Source organism: Sceloporus occidentalis, unplaced genomic scaffold (assembly GCF_023333645.1).
Source record: "Sceloporus occidentalis isolate IW3139 unplaced genomic scaffold, rSceOcc1.0.p SCAF_2, whole genome shotgun sequence".
In the NCBI taxonomy this organism is placed as follows: Eukaryota; Metazoa; Chordata; class Lepidosauria; order Squamata; family Phrynosomatidae; genus Sceloporus; species Sceloporus occidentalis.
In genome coordinates, this window is record NW_028316982.1 from 60,372,394 (window position 1) to 60,392,913 (window position 20,520).

General features: G+C 39.3%; 1 protein-coding gene across 1 annotated transcript in view; it reads left to right on the forward strand.

The window, feature by feature from the left end:
- The window catches only part of LOC149318433 (armadillo-like helical domain-containing protein 3), a 236,313-nt gene extending 217,873 nt beyond the window's left edge, over positions 1-18,440 (forward strand). Inside the window, exons 25-26 of the mRNA XM_089509700.1 lie at positions 13,652-13,768; positions 17,277-18,440. Of these exons, the coding sequence (XP_089365826.1) occupies positions 13,652-13,768; positions 17,277-17,369 (210 nt within the window). The 3' untranslated portion in view covers positions 17,370-18,440. The remainder of the gene's footprint in view (positions 1-13,651; positions 13,769-17,276) is intronic.
- The last annotated feature ends 2,080 nt before the right edge of the window (positions 18,441-20,520 follow it).

The window sequence follows — 20,520 nt, forward strand, 5'->3', positions numbered from 1 at the left end:
AAAGACAGTAATGCTAAAAAAAGGTAGAAGGTAATAGAAATAGATGAAGCCCATATGCTAGATGGATAGGTGGTACTAACGAGGTCACCAGTATGAGTTTATAGGCAGTAAAGGACAGGAAGTCTTGGAGATATCTCATCCACAGGGTTACCATGAGTTGGGGACAACTTATGGGCAGTTAGCAACAAATCACAAAAGTAATGGATTAGAGAACTTTCAACTGGAAGAGGTTTTAAGAGGTCAAGCAAGGGGGCAGCAATTGCTACACTCTCCTGAAGGTGGTGTAAGCTTGAAGAGTGTGGTAATTAGAATAAAGGGTGAGTCCAACTCCTACTCTCCCAATTTTCATGAGGAATGGAGTTAACCATTTTTCTCTTGACCAACATCAGATTCCTAAAATCCTAAATATTGGCTGTTTCTTCCAGACCTATGCGACCACTAGACCTGATTACTAGTATCTGTTGTCCCCAGCTGTGCTGTAGGCTTTGCAAGAAACATTGAGTCAAATATTTTCTAGAACACATTCTGCTTTTCCAATAGATGAAGAACTGATTTAGCATGGTGATTTTTGTTTTTTGTTTTTTCTTGGGTAAGCCAAATTTTTAAGTCATGTTAATTTTACATACTGAATAAATATTTGTTTCAAGAAGCCAAAAAAGTATTTGATTAGGGAAAATAATTAAATAAAACACAATATGGAAATCTATGTTCAAACAAGTTTAGCACTTTCAAAATCCTTGTGAGGATTTTAAAACATGAGTGTCATACTGTACAGTTGCCTTACATTAGATATTAAGGGAAAATATTCAGGTATATTCCAGTTGCCAAACATGACTGTATTGTGTTAATGCATTATTATATAAGCAATGTTATACAGCAATGCATTTTTAAAAATGAAAAAATATACTGTAAAAAAATGTTGGAGATGAAACAGTTGACTCTCACTTGTGATCTCCAGGGGTCAGTTAGTTCTTTTGAGTTAAGGAAGACGAGACATTGATTTGACTTGTTGAAGGGGGCTGGTGGATTGTGATTGTGGAGTAAAAGAGAGAGTGGAAATTAGAGAAAATTCTGTTGGACAAGATCAAGCCTATTGTGCCTGAAATACTGTTTTGTACTTTCAAAGGTTATAGGGATGCTCAAAGCATTAGTGTCATAATCTCTCTTCAAAGTGTTAAATGCAAAGTCAGTGTTAACAGGAGATCCATATTTTGGATGAGGTCACTAAAATTGCTAATATCACTGACGTTGTATATTTGATACGTTGGCAGAAGTTTCACTTGATAGAGAAATCTGTTTGTGACAGAACATGGGTTGCCAAACTACTGTTTCCCTCTTCTTTTTGCAATGTGCTCTTTCCCAGTTTCTGTTGGTTTTGCTTTTCTCAGGAAGCTAAGCTTGTCAGATCTGTATTTGTAATGCAGTATCTGTGGAGCTTTGAATGGGATGAAGCTCTGCAGCTGGTAGTCCCCTCTGTCTGAACTATTTTGGCTTGGTATTGTGACATATAAAAGGTTAATAATTATCTGAGGCAGTGCTGCTGTAAAAGCCCTTCAACATCTGATGGTGAAACATGAGCTGTTGGGCAGTTTTGAATGTGGAATAATTCAAATTTTGTCAACTTGTGTGTTCTCTTATGGAAACAGCTTCTGGGAAGGGTTAGCCTCTGCGGTACATTATGACAAGGCACCTTGAGGGAAGGTGTGGTAACTAAGCAACTGCTATCAAAGCTGGTTGTGTCAATCTGGGATTGTGCTACTGCTTCAAATGTATACTCCACCTTTCCACACAATGGTGCCCAAGATGGCTAACTACAGATAAGATACAACATAAAATAAAACTATGCTCTGGTGCCCAGGAGGGAATGCCAGGATGCTTGCCTGTGTCAGAGCACTAACCCCTAACTGACCCATGAGACAAGGGCAACTTCTAAGGCAGTGGGTCACAGGTGTGGCAAAAACAGACACAAACGTGCTGGAGGAAATGTCAATGGGAGGCAGGGTCTGGGGGGCAGGTGTCAGGAGGTTTGAAGAGTAGGACAAGCCAAGAGGAGACAAAATGAAAGGAAAAAGGACAGAGAGAAAAACATGATGGGAGAAGAAGAGATAGGGGAATGAAGATGAATGGAGAATGAATGGAGAGTGAAGAAGACAGGGACATGTGGCCAGAGAAAGGAACATAATAGAAGGAGAGGGCATGGATGAGGCAGTGACCAGGAGGAGGATTGAAACTGGAGATTGCACAACTGGAGCAGGGAGGAAGAGGGTAGAGAGCTGGCCCAGAGAGGAGGAGGGGAAAAGATGAAGGCTGGGGAGAAGAAGGCCAAATTAGAGAAGCTGAAGGCCCTCAAGGGATGAGGTCCTCAAATGGATGTGGGGTACATGACACTGCTCTTAGAAGTTGCCTTCCTTTTATATCCTCTTCAGCCACCCCTGCCAGGAGCCCCAGGAGCAGGAGGATTGCCTTATTACACTTAAGGTGTTCATTATTTGTCTGAACCAATCTGGCATAAACCTTTTTGTTTGGTACAACTGGGTGTCTGAAGGAACATACCTGGATCTGGAAATAAACAAGATGAACTCTTAACACAGCAAAGCAAATATGATATAATAGGCATCACTGAAATCTGGTGGGATGAATCTCATGATTGGAATGTAGTAGTAGAAAGTTATAACCTATTTCAAAGAAATAGACCAAACAGGAAGGAAGGAGGAATAACCTTATATGTCAGGGATATTTACACCTGTGAAAAGATCCATGACATAAATCTTGGAATCCAAGTTGAGAGCATCTGCGTAAAAGTTAAGGGTGATAGAAACAACAGGGATGTAATTGTGGGTGTCTACCACAGATCTTCAAGCCAGACTGATTACTTGGATGATGCTTTCCTGGAAGAGATGACCATACACTGAGAAAGGAAAGATGTAGTACTAACAGGGGATTTTAACTATCCTGATATTTGTTGGAAGTCAAACTCTGCCAGAAATTTAAGGTCCAGCAAATTCCTCACATGCCTTGTAAACAATTTTCATTGTCCAGAAGGTGGAAGAAGCAACAAGGGAATCGGCTATTTTAGATCTGATCCTATTCAACAGTGATAACCTGGTTAATAGGGTTGAAGTGACAGAATCCTTAGGTGGGAATGACCCATGCTCTCCCACAGTTTGTTATACAGTGGAAAAGAGAAGCCAATTGTAGTCAGACACACATTCCAGACTTTAAGAAAACTAATTTCAGTAAACTTAGGGAAATACTTGATGTGATGCGGCAGTCAGGAATTCTAAAAGAGAAGGGAATTAATGGTAGATGAGCGTTTTTTAAAAGTAAAACACTGAAGCCACAGTTTCAAACAGTTCCAATGAGGAGGACAGATTTAGGGGTGTCTGAAGAAACCAGGATGGATATCTAAAGAACTTTCAATTGAGCTAAGATTTAAAAGAGTCATGTACATGAAATGGAAAAGGACGGAAATCACCAAAGTGGAATTCAAACAAATAGCCAGCATATGTAGGGAGAAAGTCAGAAAAGCTAAAGCCCAAAAAGAGCTCAGGCTTGTTAGAGATATTAAAAACAATAAACGTTTTTTGAGGGGGTTATGCACATAGCAAAAGGAAGAACTAGGAAATGATAGGAGTGCTGCATGGAGAAAATAGAGAAGTCCTTAACGGGACAAAGAAAAGGCAGAATTACCCAACACCTTCTTTGCCTTGGTCTTCTGCCAAAAAGAACAGTGCTCAACATGGTGGAAATGGAACAGATGATGTAGTAGGGGAGATTCAGCACAGAATAGGTAAAGAGGTAATACAGGAATACTTGGCTACTCTAAATGAGTCCAAGTCTTCAGGACCAGATGATCTATTTTCAAGGGTAATAAAAGAACTAGCAGAAGTAATCTCAGAACCTTTGGCAATAATCTTTGGAAATTCCTGAAGAACAGTGGAGTAGAGGAGGGCAAATGTTGTCCTCATCTTCAAAAAGGAAAAAGAGAGAACCCAAATAATTACTGCTCAGTCAGCTTGACATCAATAAAAGTCAACATGGGTTTCTCATAAACAAGTCACATCATACTAAAAGTATCTCTCTCTCTTTTTAAATTGAGTTACAAGATGGTAGATGGGGGGAATACTGTGGATGTAGTGTTTCTTGATTTTAGAAAGGCCTTTGACAAAGTCCCCCGTGATATCCTTGCAAACAAGCTAGTAAATTATGGGCTAGACAATGCAGCTATCAGGTGGATTTGTTGTTGATTGACTGACCAAACCCAAGGTAGTCAACAACAGCTCCTCTTCATCCTGGAAAGAAGTGACCAGTGGGGTGCCACAGGGTTCTGTCCTTAGCCCGGTGCAATTCAACATTTTTATCAATGACTTGGATGATGCAGTGGGGGCGTGCTTATCAAATTTACAGATGTCATCAAATTAGGAGGGGTTGCTAATACCCCAGAGGTACAGATTCATAATTAAAAATGACCTTAACAGATGTACATAGCTGGACCAGAACAAAATAAATTTTGTTAGGAGGAAATGCAAGGTACTACACTTAGGCAGGAAAAAAAATTAAATGCACAGATACAGGTAGAATTACAATGAATAGAAGACTGGGTGAATTTGGAAAGTACAAGATCACTTATTTTAGAAAGCAGTAATATGAGATTTGGTTTCTACGCATTTTTATGGTACGATAAACTAAGAAATAACAAGCATTTCCAACATCACTTTATCAGAAGATCACTCTTAAAAACCTAGCTAAAAATTAAGAAACAATTTTATAAAGAAATACCCATGTGGGTCTCACCACAGGAGGCTTTCTTATACTGATCAAAAGATAAGAATGAACATTGGATAAAATACAAAGACCTCATAATTAACACAAAAACTAGATTATTAAAGCCTTAGAACAATTGAAAAAAGAAGGACTTAAAATTCAGTGGTTTACATATAACCAAATATTAGAACAATTCAAAAAAGACAGAAAATTAATAGGATTTACCAAAGGGAAAAAATGAATTGGATAAATTATTCACAGATAAAGGAAAAATTCATATATGGAAATATTACAAAATCTTAAAAACTAGGAACTTGGAAAATGAGACTGTAAAACACGTGATGGTCAAATGGGCACAGGATATAGGTGAATCCATTGAATTGGAAATGTGGGGAAAAACCTGGAAGATTACTAAGAAATTTACTCTGTGTCAGGAATACAAAGAATTTTTTTTCCAAAATGATTTACTGATGGTACATGACTCCTTTTAAGTTGTATGCCATATATAATACAGGTGATATAAAATGTTGGAAATGCTATCAACCAGAAGGATTATTTTTTCACCAATGGTGGAAATGTCCGAAGGCTGAAAGATACTGGAAGAAAATACAAGAATTGATGGAAGAGATATTACAGATTGAAATCCCACTAGATCCTTTAGTATTTTTGTTAAACATAATAAGCAAGATAAAATAGGATAATAAAATTGCACGAATTATATTGCATACGGTTACCTTTGCAAGGATATTGTATGCCAGATACTGGAAAAAGGAACAAATACCTTCAGAAGAAGATTGGTTTGTAAAATTGAGAGAAGCAATGGATTTGGATATTTTAACTTCTGTTATGAATGACACAACTAGAAAATCTACAGAAGAAGACTGGATCAGTCTTAAACGTTATAGTAAGAAAAAAGGTTGAGACTTTGACTAAGGGGAATGAAAAAATCTATACTTTTACTTTGGAGAAGAAGTAGAATTTTTAATTTTCTAATTTTTTAGAAATAGAAACAAATTCCTCCACCCTCTTTTTTCTTTTTCTTTAGTATTAAAATGGGACTAGACCCGGGAAAAATTCTGAATAACTCTGAAATAATCTGAGATAAGGAGATCAGAAAAATACGAGATTTACAATTTAGAAATAGAAGAGATATAAAGGGAAATCTAGAAACTTGACTAAGACAAGGTTAACTTATCTGATTTAGGAAGATTCATAAAAGAATATTATGAAAATTCTATGGTATCTTTTTATGTTTGTTGTAAATGTATGTATATTATGTATGTTATGTATGTCATGTATGTTATTTAGATTTGTAAAATTGTATGTCAAGTAATGTTATGTAGACTTAGTCATTTGTATACTTGTGTTTTAACATGAAATAAAATTTAAAAAAACAGATACAGGGAGAAAAAAGGTAAAATGTGGATAGGTTTATATGGGTGAAGATGACACTTCAGGTAATTTGATTCCAAGCTATTCAAGGTTTTATAACCCACAAACAGTACTTTGAATTGTACCTGGAAACAGTCCAGTAGCCAGGTGGACATCCTGAATTCAACAGTAACGAAACAGGTGGACTCTGGACATTTTTTCAGAGGAACCTCAAGTACAGTATAATGCATTACAGTACTGCAAATGAGATGTAACTAAGGCATGTGTCATCATGGCCAGATCTGACATTTCTGGGAACAATTACATTTGGTGCAGTAGCCTCAGGTGTGCAGAACTATTCATATTTGTGCCTAGATAAAACTGGCTTCTGTTGGTTTGGTTTTTTTTTAGCCTAGTACAGCATCTAAAATTATCTCCAGCTTTGTTACTATAAAGACTGAATAGTTTCTCTTTGTTCTTCATTTACAAAACAGCCTGTATGTTTCACTCAGGAAGGTGACAGTTCTGAATAAGAACTAGATTTTATATTGTCAAAGGCTGGAGGGATGCAGCAGTCAAACATTTCTTTTTTTCCTCTTGCTGAATGGAGTCTTGGCAGCGCCATCTGCAACCTGCTAGAACCTAATTTGAATGTCCAGGGGTGAGAGCCAGCATGGTGTAATGGTTTCATCATTGGACTATGACTCCAGAGACTAGGGTTCGAGTCCCCGCTTGGCCATGGAAACCCACTGGGTGACCTTGGGCAAGTCACGTGCTCTCAGCCTCAGAGGAACACTATGGCAAACTTGCTCTGAACACAATCTGCTAAGAAACCTCCATCAGCAAATTCACCTTACGGTTGCCAAAAATCAGAAATGACTTGAAGGCACATAACAACAACAAGACCAGAAGTGAACTGCAGTCCACAGAGCACGATGCAGATCCAATTCCCTTTTTGTGGCATCCTGACCCTCAGGTCGATGCAGTCTCCCTAGAAATTGGAGTAAAAATACCTGGAAAATGTGAGTGGCTGCTTCTCTAGACCCCAAGAAAAAGCAAAATTTCTATCACCTTATATCTGGGCAAATCACAATCAGAAGTCACTTCAAATTGCAATGTTTAGTTAGCTTTATCTTAATAAAAGTAATAAGGATTTGGGGATTAATAAATCTTACAAAATACAAGGTTGAAGTTGGATACATTTGCTGGATCTTCCTGGGTGTTTTTGCGGAGGGGAAAAATTAGATTTACATGAAGCTTGTTTATTTGTGATGTGATGTCAAGATCACCAGGTTTGATTTGATCAGAGCTACTGATCATCAGGAGTAAAGTTTATGGAATATGCATAATTCCCTATTCTTCTCAAAGATTTGTAATTGTACTTTAAGATTTGTACAAAATCTCTTCAAACTTTACTTTTCCCCCTTTCTGTCAGACCTTCTCCAGATGTTGAGTGAGAAGCTCAGTGTTACTGCAGTTAGCAACATGAATTTTGAAATACACAAATATGACTATATTTTATCCTGTGTGAGAAATTTGGATTTTTGTGCAAATAAGATGAACAGGTGGATTTACTAAAACGAATATCATGGATGGCCTGATCCCATTCAATACAGAAGTCTACAAACAGTTACAAAAATGTGCTGATGGTTTTGTTTTTATTTAAAACTAATTATTTTGATTTGTCTTTGCTGATGCAAGGAATTCATTCCAGCAGAGATTCCAGCAGCATCAGCAAATTCTTAAGATGCTGCCTACAGAATACAATACATTTTTACCCTTTTCAATATTAATTAGAACATACTCTTGTAAAATCTGTCAATTATCTGTTGCTTTATGTAAAGATGCAGTCATTGCTCTCAAGTTAAAAGTGATAAGTCTTTCAAATACATGAAGACATTCTGTTAGCAGCAAAATGCTTCTAGAGACATCCTTTTGGCATGTTAAGTGTGGAGCTACTTGTGCATTTTGTGACATGCTGTGCTTTATTACCTTGAAGGAACAAGTAAAATAAATTAAATTGGTACAGCCACTCTCTCCTTAGACTGACCACAGTCTATATTTTCTGTCTGACCACATTCTTGAAGTTAAACAATTGGCTTTTTACATTTCAACATCAATTGGAAGCCTTTTTTTTTTTTTTTTGGGAGCAAACTTTTTCAAACTTCTCCTTTCTATTCAGAGGATTTTTCTTTACCACAAATATTTCACACTATTCAAGAGAAAAGCTGAAGGAGCTGTCTGTTCTTTGGTCCTGTCCTCCTGTTGGAGATCTGTTCTGGGATGCTTGGGGCTTAGAGAGAACCAATACTTGCTTGAGTACTAATTTGAAGTCCTTGGTAGCCAGCCTGTGCTATGAACCTTGCTGTTACAGGGGTTAGTGTGTGTTGCTCTTTGAGAAGAAACTAAAATAATTGCTGCTTTGGCCTGTCTCTTTCCTAGATCTTTCAGTGATAACCTCACAGGAGATATGATGAGGGGGAAACCAAGGGCCTTTAGAAATCCTGGAAGGTAACTGTAGGTTCGTGTGACCTTCTGTGTGTTCAAATTAGAAGATATGGGGGAAACCAAAATTGGGACAAACTAATTTCACAGCATGCCTTGTTCCCAAGGCAGCTTCTAAAATCTAACATGTTTCTATTTTCTGTATTTGCAGTTCCATAATCCCTAGAGCTACAATTATTTCCTTCCTGTGGGGTATTCTCTCCCCCCACCTCCCACTACTAAGTCTATAAGACAGTTCAGAGAGTAAAGTGTAGTTTAGCAATATCATGGTGAAAGATAGCAAAATATCTTTCTTTGCAAATTCTTGATTTGCTTGTAAATGACTACAAATTACTTGTTATAATAACAGTCTGTGTTGAGATTGCTATCATAAAGTGCAATAATAAAAGAAAATATGTGTGCTTCTGTTCCTGTGTCTCTACCAGAGCTCTCAAGATTGTGAAGACTTGCTTCCTCAGGCCTGGCATGGATACTAAGGATACTATAGCAGTGTGCACTACAGGACTATCTCATTTTTTAAAATTGATCCATTTTACTTACAAATATGTAGCCTTCAATGTCATTTTACTTACAAATTTTACTTACAAATATGTAGCCTTCAGTCACTAGGTGCAGACCTCCCTAACAATGCCAAGACAGTGCCACAGAATGGACAGCTCCTTTCCTAACCATCAGAGAAATTGAAGTCAATCCTGGACTAATAAATTGTCCAGAAGGCATCTAAAGAACTCCACATGAAGCTTCCCTCTCCAAGATCCCTTTCACTCGAAATAGTGAAAGAGAAAGGGGGAGAATCCTGTTGTCTAGTAAAGGCAAGGCAAAGAGTAAACTTGGGGAAAGGCAGAACAAAGTAGAGGGTAGAAAAAGATGATGTAGAAAGACCATAAGGAAAGATGATAAGAGGTTAGTTAGTTAGTTAGTTAGTTAGTTAGTTGTTGGAGCGGGGAGAAGAAAGAGAGTAGAAAGACAGAGAACAATAGTGTGAGGTTTCTGGGTGAGCAGACTAAGGGTTTTTTGTTGCTTGTGATTCTGGGTATTCCACTTGTTTTCAATAATTGTAAGGGGAAATTGCATTTTATACACACACACACACACACAACACACACACACACAACATGTGACAACAACCTGGAAACATTTGGACTACAAAACACTTCTCACAATCTCTCTTCCTCCTCCAGAGTATCTTTGATGATCATCACAAAGGACACAGTTGAACTCTGTGCCATTTTGTATAGAAGGGTGTCCTGACATGTAAAATATAAACTGAAACACAATTTGATTGCAGTTTACCCTAATGAAATACTTTTTTAAAACCCCACACTCTTCTAATACCTAATTTATCAGGAAATATTACCTCTAACAGTATAAAATATGAAGCCATACATTGTTTCTTTTCCTAAAAAGACACATTTTCTTGTACGTCTTATTCCACAGGCCAGATGATTTGAGACGTTATTTTTTTCAAAATGCGAAAGTGTCAAAATCCATGATATGCTTCTCAGATTCAAAAGAGACTTAGATGGTTGTGATAAAATTCAAGAACACTCACTGAGCATCTGGACTAGCACAATGCTGGTACCTGCCTTAGATTGGTTAATCTTCAACTTCTCTAACTATAATCTCAAAATCACTGAGAACTGAACAGTAAATTACAGCTGAGTGTGATAGGAACTTCACATAGTCACATATGACCTTGTAAGTGGAAAACTGCCTTTAGCATAAAAGTGGAAGAGCCTAAATGTCCATAGCTTGCTTAATAAGACTTGTATTTTGGTACACAAGATAAAAATTTCAGTTGGTTCAATGAGTGACAGTTAGGACACTTGTGCAGAGAATATTGGGACTGTTGGGTTACTTAGAGAGTACATTTTCTGTCTTCCCATTGAACAAAACTAGTTCAACTGTAACAAACCTCTTTGATTGGCAGCTTTCATTTGTTCCATAGCAACTGTAATGTGATGCCAACTTAGCCAGCCTGCAATGCTGGAGATTGTCATGAGTATTTCTACAGCATATTTCTACACAGTCATGCTCAGAGAAATCAGTAATGTGTAAAGGTTTTTGGGAGAAGTGGCAACTTGCTCAGGGATGAAGGATTTTCTGGCAAAAAAGGCTGAGATTCACCTCATTGCCACCCATATATTGGAGACCTGAACTATGGAAAACAAGAGAGCAGGGTAGCTGATGAATTTGAAAAATGTACCTGCAAAGGTATCTGGAGCAAAGGAATCTGTGTCTGTATGAAGAACAAAGTGGAATTTAGCAAAGAACCTAGCTCTATTCCTGCTGTAAATGGCCTCTTCAGCTTAAAGCTCCAGAACTTCTGAATGGCATTTATCAGTTGTAGATAAAAGGGAGGTTCATCAGAACAACAGCAAATGCCAGTCTTCTAATGAGTGGAAGGTGAAAGGGTTATAAATAATGGTCTTTAACTAAGGGTAAGAGTGAGGAACCCAGATCTTTTGATCCCTGCTATGTTCTTGGCCTAAACCTTTCACCTACCTGCTGGCACTCTCTGTTGCCAGAACTCCAACAGCTCTTTTTTTGTCTGCCATCTGTGCTCACAAATTGAGGCTTTTTCTTTTTTGGATTTTCAGATAGTGAGATGAGAGGCAAACTATTGTTAAAGCTGCACTGATCTAACAGATCATTAAGCGTTCTCTCTTTATTTCTGAGTAAGGTGTTATGTTGCTCACAGTCTCACCACCCACCTCACCCTGTAGCTGGTGGAGATGGCATTCTTTCTGCTGTCAAAGCGGCGAAGGAATAGAGCTCCCTTTGCAGCAGGGACAGGTTGGTGCAGGGCCTGTGCCTCACAGGAGCGAGTACACTTGCCCATAGATGGTGTCAGGGACTTTGGATGAGTCCTCAGCAATGGACAATTATGTAAATAGGGGGATAACTAAAATGTAACTCTGGCATATATAATAAGATATGAAATTTGAGACGTGGTATATGTGTAAATTCTTACATCATTTCTGTCTCCTTCATGCTTTCAAAAACCAGATCACATGAACATTTTCAATTTTTTAAGGTGGTTGTAAGAACACTGTACGTAACAGCTTTAAAGAAGACATTCAGGTGGTAATTCAACTCGGAACCTTCTTTTTCGAGCACAAAGTGGCTTCCTATTTGTGGTTAATTGCAGGTGATTTGAATCTTTCCTGCTGGCAAGAGGACAGAGTTCTGATTCGTGGAGGCTGTAGTGTAGCTCTTTATTTTACTGTCTAGTGGAGAGGTGTATTATTCTATTATGTTCATTCCCTAGTGGCTAGTTGCATTCCGGAGTGAATTATTCCTCCTCCAAGGTCTGATCTCTATAGCAGAGGTCTCTATACTTCTACACTTATTATTCCCATCACAGCTTCAGCACATGTGCGAGAAAATGGCCAATTGAATTTGTGGATAGCTGTTATTGCTGAGGGATTTTTTTCCCTCACTGCCAGTAAACCTGACAAACAAAATTAAAGAAGAAGTCTGTTTGCAGAGGAGGCTGCATGCTCTAGCAGCAGCAGGATAGCTGACAAACTATTTAGAAATGACCTTGTAGCATATCAACATTTATTCATTCCGTGTACCTCCCTGTTCTGTGTTGTGGTGCATGGATTGCACCTGTGGAGAGCATCTGTTAGGTGCTAGGCAGCATGTTCTAAAATCTATGCTTGGCAAACTTCCTCTTGAGGTTTCTGGCAAGAAAAAGTAAGGCTAGATCTCTCTCTCTCTCTCTCTCTCTCTCTGTGTGTGTGTGTGTGTGTGTGTGTGTGTGTGTGTGTGTGTGTGTGTGTGTGTACTACTCGGGCTTCATAGTTGACACATGAATATCTGCTGTTTGATAATGATTAATCAGAATGGCATTGGAGAAAACAGGGAGTTGTCTAAATTGTGGGAAACTTTCCTGAAGAACACAGATGTGGACTTTCTGGAGATTCAACTCATATGTTTTTAAATGTTGTGGTTTGTGTTAGGCAATGAGAGCTTGTGAGTCTTCTATAAGAACAGATGAGCATATTTAATGCTCAAAGTAAGCTTCTGGAGTGCGGAATGGCATTCAATGAATAGTTTATAGAGCCTGGAGGTTACCTCTGGATAAATATGGGAGATCTTGGTTTTCTTTAAGTTCTCCTCTCAGGGAAGACAAGAATACACATAATTTCAAGATAGCTTAGTACTATTGTTCACTAAGGCATGTTGCATATTAAGGCACTAAAAGCCCACACTTTAGGAAGGGCTGGGATTTGTGTAGTTCTCCAGAAGATGTTAGGTTGCACCTCCTAGCTGTCCAAGCCAGCATAGCCAGTGAGGAGGAATGCTGAGAGCTGCAGTTCTACAACAGTTGTAAGGTCACAATCATCTACCCCTGCTTTAAGAGACTGAATATCTCTGCAGTTCTGGAGAAGGAGAAAAATATATAACATGATGATGCAAATATTTGAGTATAGCTTCTCAGGACACGATAACATAGATATTTTGTATAAGATAACAGGAAGTTACAGACACATTCAATTTTCTGAACTCCATAGGTCACATTTGTGAACTTGGGGGTTAGAAAAGTTCAATTCCCAGAGACTCTTCTCTCCTAATGCTTTCTCTTTTTATTGCAGAAATGGACTGTGATATGTTGAATAATAGGTCTGGTGATTTCTAGTTTTACTAAACACAGTCTGTATATGTGGACAGCCCCTCTCCCTCTCCTTCTCTCTCTCTCTCTCTCCCTCTCTCTCTCTCTCTCTCTCTCTCTCTCTGTGTGTGTGTGTGTGTGTGTGTGTGTGTGTGTGTATCTGTCTTTCTGTCTCTCTCTTTCTCCCCCCTCCCCACATACACCTATGTCATAATAAGATTATTATTTTATTCCCCAGGTTATTTCAGGAAGATCAGATTTCCCTAGTAGCTTTGGAGAAATAGGCCTGGGTTTCCCAGTGAAGTAATGGGAAACCTAATGCCTGTATGTTTCAAATTGCATTATGTTCAACATGTTGATGCTTCTTTTCATTGTATGTTTGTGATGTAGGTTTTGGAAGTGGTGCGTTCCAACTATGATACACTCACCCTAAAGTTGCAGGATGGGCTGGACCAATATGAACGCTACTCTGAGCAACACAAGGAAGCTGCTTTCTTTAAAGAACTGGTGAGTTTTAGCTCTCACATAGGCACTTCAAAGTCTAGGACCACAGTCTGGCTTTCAGTGCCACCAAAGCACAACCTGAACTGGCCTTTTATCCACATAATACATGGCTGATGGGAATGTAGAAACACATGCATTAGCGTACTTTTCACTGAGTCTATTCCAACTGGATCCAGACCAACATAATTAGGAACAGAAAGGTTTCATCTACTTTTATCTGGGGTTTCTTTAACTCTTTGCAGTTTTCCTAGAGATGGTAGAATTACATGTTTGGGAGTATTTCTTACATGCCCATGATGAGAATCAAACCTCATGATAATTACACTTCTGTTATGCTAAATATGTGGGACAGTAGAGCCTCCACTGGGAGTTGCAATCTCTCTGAATTAATTTGGGGAAATACTCAACTTGGCTATACAGGAAAGGATAATGTAATATGCAGGATCCAGCACCAGCTATACCAGTACTTACTATGGAGACCTCAGGCATGTTTATACATATGTTTATTAAGAAAAATAAAAAGTAGCATACACACGTAAGATAATCCATTCAGATTCCAGGATACAGAGCTAACAGAAAATTGAAAGGTTACAGTGGAAACTGAGAGTTGGTTGAGGCAATAAATACCTGTCTTGAAAAGAAAGGTCCATGGAAAGCCAAAAAGTATGAAGACTCAAACTGTGAGGCTTAGAAAATATCTGGATTCCCAAAACTAAGAGGACAGGTGAGGGGGCATGTGTTGAGAAACATATGAAAGTTAAATGAGTTTTTTGGCCTTGTTTGATTGGGAAGAACTTATCTCTTGGTTCTTGGTTTCCTATCAGAAATACAGAATGGGAGTGGGATTGCAGTGCTCTTTCTTGCAAGCTGCCTCATCTTGCCATTCTGCATGGCTGCAGCTACATACAGCCTATGTCTGGTGCTATGTGGGTCATCACAGATCACATCTGCTCATACTGGCATTATATCAAATCATATCTGAATTGATAAATATATCAGGCGATACTTGGATACTTATGCTTCCTGGACATTTGTGGAGCACAAGTTTCCAACAGTTCCATTGACAGAACAGGAATCAGAATACTTACACAGAAGACAGACTTTGCAGGATTTGAAGTTCTATAAACTGCACATGTCTCAATCACAACCAAACAGCATTCTTCAATTTTTCTCTTTACCAGCCTGCAACTATAACACTCTTCTGTCTTTGCCAGGTATCTGGCATTCTGTACTGCTAATGTTTGAGCAATGGGACATGGGTAGTGTGAAAACTTTCTTTTTAACCCAATTTGTGTTTAAAGAGGGAGAAAGCTGAATGCAGAGGCATGTGCACAATAGTGCAGAAATAGTCAAGGTTTTCTTCTCCTGTGCAGATGAAATATTCTCTTTCCCTGTTACCATACCCATGGTTCCATTTTGTGCATCAGCTGCCTCCTTTTTTGTGCTTTACCTCATCTTTTCATGTCATTCCTTCTATGCTCCCTTGTTTACTATTTCTCTTGATTAAAGTAAAGATTTGTTTTCTAATTTGCCAACATTAAGCTTCCTTTCTGGAATTCATCCTCCTTAGCACTGGTAATTTAGATTCAGCATCATTGAGTATAGTTAGCATCTTTGCCAACAGTCTTCCTTGCCTCATTTTTATGAGATGTGACCAAATAGATCCTTTCCCAGTTGAGTAGAGCTAGAAAAACATTACTCATTATTCTTCATCCAGTGATTTAAAAAATGCAACCAGTTTAATCCCTACTTCTCTAGATACTTAATGAAGCTACACCAAACCAATCCCCTATTGAGAGCTACAGTGAATGTATAGTGTGTCCCCCGAGTTCACTATCAAAGTAGGAGCAAGAATCAAGTTGATCTATTTATTATTATTTATTTATTTATTTACAGTATATATCCCGCCCTTCAGCCCTAAAGGCTCTTAGAGCGGCTTACAATTATTATTTTAATTAGATGGTTCCCTGCCCTCAGGTTTACAATCTAGAAAGGTACGACACAAAAGGAAAAGGGAATGGTGGAAGGGAAGGGGATCAGGTCCAGCAGTTCTTCTCTCCTTCTGAGGCCTGGACCAAGGCAGATAGACTGGAGGGAGGGCTCTTCTTAATCGAGGTCAGGCCCGATGGCATTGGGTCTGTCCTTTCACTCCCTCCAGGCCAGAAGATGACAGTTGGCAAGGAGGGAGGGCCTTCTTCTTCAGGCCCAATGGCGTTTAGTGCTTTGTTGAAAAAACTCCATTACACCATTAGAATATTTTTCTTCTAGATTCAGGAAAGTCATATCCCTTCCCCACACCATATCAAAGCACAATGCTGTGTAATAAAGGGTGCTCAGTTAAATCAGAGGAAGTTACATGGGCATCTCTTGCACTGTTGCAATTTACCCAAGTGCTTTCCAAAGGGATAAGACAGTAGCTGAATGCAAACAATTTTTTCCCCTAAATCTACTTCATATAGTGAAATTCTCATCCTTATTCTACTTCAAATAAGTGAAACTTTGGACATTACGGGTTGACCAAAGCTTTTGGGACAAGACAAAGCCTTTTGGAACTGGGTGGATTAATGTAAAGGTAAATTCAGGATGGCAAATACTGATTAAAACAAGTAGTGGTTCAACAGTAGTAGCAAGTCAGGGTAGAGAACTGGAAATATAACAGAGTTGGTAGGACTATGGATAGCTCCTAGGCATACAACCTTCAGAGCAAAACTGAGCTGATAAAAATGGCACAGACTCATTGAGGGAAAATTGATCTTTTCAAGTGGCATACTCTGGTTCAGAATTCTTCATTCTCTTGAAAAATCTGTTTGTCTTTGGTGAATACCAAAATCATTGTCTGCCTGTCTTTACATGGGAGCTGAAATCCCATAGGATGCTGCAAGTTAACTAATGAGTGGGGTTACAGATTCATATCTTTGTTACTATCCTAGTCCAGGAATGGAATGGCATTCTATAGTGGGTGAATGGACAAATATGATTTGGATTCAAGCTATAGGAAAACAGATTCCACCTCAACATTAGGAAGAACATCCTGACTGTAAGAGCTGTTTGGTGGTGGAATATGCTCCCTGGAGTGTGGTAGAGTCTCACTCTTTGGAGGTTTTTAAGCAGAGGCTGGATGACCATCTGTCAGGATTGCTTTGATGGTGTCTTCCTGCATGGCAGGGAGTAGGACTGAATGGACCTTGTGGTCTCTTCCAACTTTGTGATTCTATGGCCTGTTACAGACTACCAAAATAAAGCTGCTTCGGGTCTCTTTGGAGGTATGCTGTTTAAATGATGCATGCATCCTAAGAATCCGGAAGCTGCACCAAAGCTGCACTGCAGTCCTTAGGAATGGAGTGTGGCTTTGGCGCGACCTCCGGACTCTTAGGATCCATGCATCATTTAAATAGCATACCTCCAAAGAGACCCGAAGCAGCTTTATTTTGGCAGTCTGTAACAGGCCTATGATTCTACGTATATCAGCCTGTGTCTGTTACCTGTAGTGACTGTTCTCTCTTTCCCACAGGTTCGGTCCATCAGCATCAATGTACGGAGGAATTTGGCTTTCAACACCCTCAGCCAGGAGGCTTTGCTTAAAGAATTTTCAACTATTTCCTGAAGTAGAATCACTTGCCTGCTTCCTGACTGGTCCTGGTGTTATTGCACCCCCTTCCCCAGCATTGACTGTAGCTCCTGGTTGTGGCAAGGCCTAGCCCTAGCGTGTGTATGTGTGTTTTCCAGGGAAAACGAAGGGGAGATTTGTACTTGTCCCATATCTTTGGGATTAGAGAACCGACAATATGGACTACACTGGAGAGTGGAAGTAGGGAAGAGGGATCCATAGTTATTGATCTTCCCCGCTTTTCTTTGTGGTAGCTCTTGTGCAAGGGTAAGAGTTTGCTCCCCATATGAGCAAAATTAGAACAGAAGAATGTTGCTCAAAAGGCTCATCCTTCCAGTTCTCTTGAAGCTGTCTATTGTTGGACAGTGGCCTGGGAAGAGCAAGTAGTGCAAGAAACAAGCTCTTAATGATATGGGCAGACTAAATGAACTCCTGCCATATGTACACATGTGCTGTAACGCCCTAGTCATCAGCTTGTCTTGGGTGCTTTGAATTAGCTGTCCTTGTGTATTATTAGCTCCTTCTCCAGTTGGTGTTGAAATTAACATCTGAGGGTGCTGCCCTTTCCTCTGAGTTAGTGCCTCCTGTTCTGAATGGTGCTTGCCAGAGCTGCTTCTGGAGGATTTTCCCAGTGCCCAGTCTAAAATACTTGGTCTCTGGAATTGCTTAACTAAGAGGCTACCTCTGTCAACTCATTCCTGCTGTTACTACTGCCCTATTTTAAGACTCCAGGAATGAGCTGATTATTATATATCAGTGATTTATTTTCAAAGGAGCAATAACGAGCAAATTATGTCCTATGCTGTTTCTACTGCGCATACATCTGATGTACAAACACGAGCCATTTCATCTTGTTCCCAGAAGGCTGGTAGATCTTCTTCATTAGATTCCTTAATATCTTTCCACTGGCTTGATATGCATGGATTCCTACCCCAATACTGATAAAGGGATCAGCTACTCCTGTTCATATTGTCAGTATCTTCTCTTTCACACTGCCCAAACCAAATTCCACACTGAGCTGATGCAGGAACAGTGACCTGTTACAGACGGCCAAAATAAAGCTGCTTCGAGTCTCTTTGGAGGTATGCTGTTTAAATGATGCATGCATCCTAAGAATCTGGAAGCTGCACCAAAGCTGCACTCCAGTGCTTAGGAATGGAGTGTGGCTTTGGCGCGACCTTCGGACTCTTAGGACTCATGCATCATTTAAATAGCATACATCTAAAGAGACCCGAAGCAGCTTTATTTTGGCAGTCTGTAACAGGCCATTGTAACACAGTACTTTCTTTGTATTTCAATGGAGTGTTTCATTAGGTAGGTAGCTGGGTTTAGCTGTTGTCACAGCTTTTGAAGAAAAGGAGAACTTGGGGGAGAGGAATCTAGTACTCTACATCTGTTGTACTCAGTTCAGTACTTCTGTTCACCAAGTAGTGCAACTTCTGATTATAAGACACATTTCTTGTGTTGTCCCATCATACTTCTGTCATGGTGCAACTTTTTTATTTTCCTAGCTTCTTAAAATCAAAAATGGTAAAGACACTAAATTACTTTCCTTTATTCACATAAAAGAAATACAGTGCTCTGTTTGGGAAACAAAGCTGGTTAGACCTCTGGAATTCTACTCGGAAAAGAGATCTCACTCCTCCAACATATTTTTAACCTTCAGTTAAGAATTTTAGTAGAATTTGGTGCTGTACCCATTTGGGATGTGGGAAAAGTAATACCATGTGTATTCTCATCCATGTTGCTGAATCACCTCCATTGGATACAAACAGGTGTCACACAAGCAAGTGTACATGCATCTTACTGGGATCTTTCCTTATACTACTTTAATAGATTAATATCCAGACAGATTTTATTTCAGAGAGACCTTATGTAATTTCTGTGTTCTTTTGGAATGGATGAGAGAAGCCCCCACTCTGTGCCCTTTCCCAATGCATCAGTGAGTATCAGCGATGCACAGCAATGAATTTTAGCACCAAGAGTTCTTGGAAAGACTTCTGTTTACTAGAAGGAACATGGTGAACACCCTGCTGCTGAAACAACACCTGTAAGCGGATGTATATAGAACTCTTGTACAGATCACTCAAGAAGTGAGGAGGGGTGTGCCTCTGATCACTCTTTTGTGTGCAGTGTACCATTTTGTGTTCTCTTTGGAGGCGTAATAAATTATTATTACTCTTAACATTTCTGTGGTAGCTACTGTATTCTGTATAAACATGTAGTCCATTGCTTGACACTTGCCAACTAATTGATGTGTGTAGCAGAGATGGATAATGTCTTGCCTGCAGAGGCTTCTCTTCTCCTTCTTGGCCTGTTCTCAGATGCTGTTCTTTTCTTTCTCCACAGAACAGCACAGAAAAGCAGCCTGTTGCAGGTTCTGGGGAACTTGGTCTAGATTGGAACCACAGCATGGAGGATTTAACTCTTTTCCCACCCCAGCTCCAGCCCAATCTGGAAAAAGACATAAGGGAACTGTTTAATTCTAGGAGCCTTTTTGGCTCTAAGACCAGTTTTAAATGCTATAAACAAACAAGTTTGCATTAGGAAAAAGTTTCCCTTGGGGCAAAATTTTATTCCCCCCCCTCCAAAAAAAAAAAAAAATACAGATTGTAGGCACATGGGCTCCCAGTCCAGATAGGGATTGGGTTTTATATTTTAAAGCCTTTCTGCACCATGGTCCCACTCTGAGCTGGTACTCTAGCTGTTGCAGTTTGCATTAAGGGAAAAAACCATTTGCTGCAGTAAGAATTTTTTTCTTCCTTGTCTTGGAGACCCACAAACTAGATTGGGACCATGGGGGAGGGGGCATTTCAAGCTCCTCTTATGCCCACCTCCATTTATAATCTGGACCAGGTCTCCAGCACCTGAAATTTGTCTCACTTAAGATAATTAGAGGCATTTCTCTAGTGCAAAATGCAGTTAGAGGCTTGCGCATAGGTGAATGTTTTTATGTGAGTAAATGAATGAATGTGAATTAATTAGGATGAATGGATGTATAAATGAACGAATGGCAAAAGAAAAAATGGGAAATGAGTTCCTTCACCCACTTTTGTTTTGACCCCACCTACTGATGGCTTGGAATCCTCAGAAAGTTAATCAAGAGGAAGGAATGCAGCCCTTGGGCTGATAAAGAATCATCACCTTG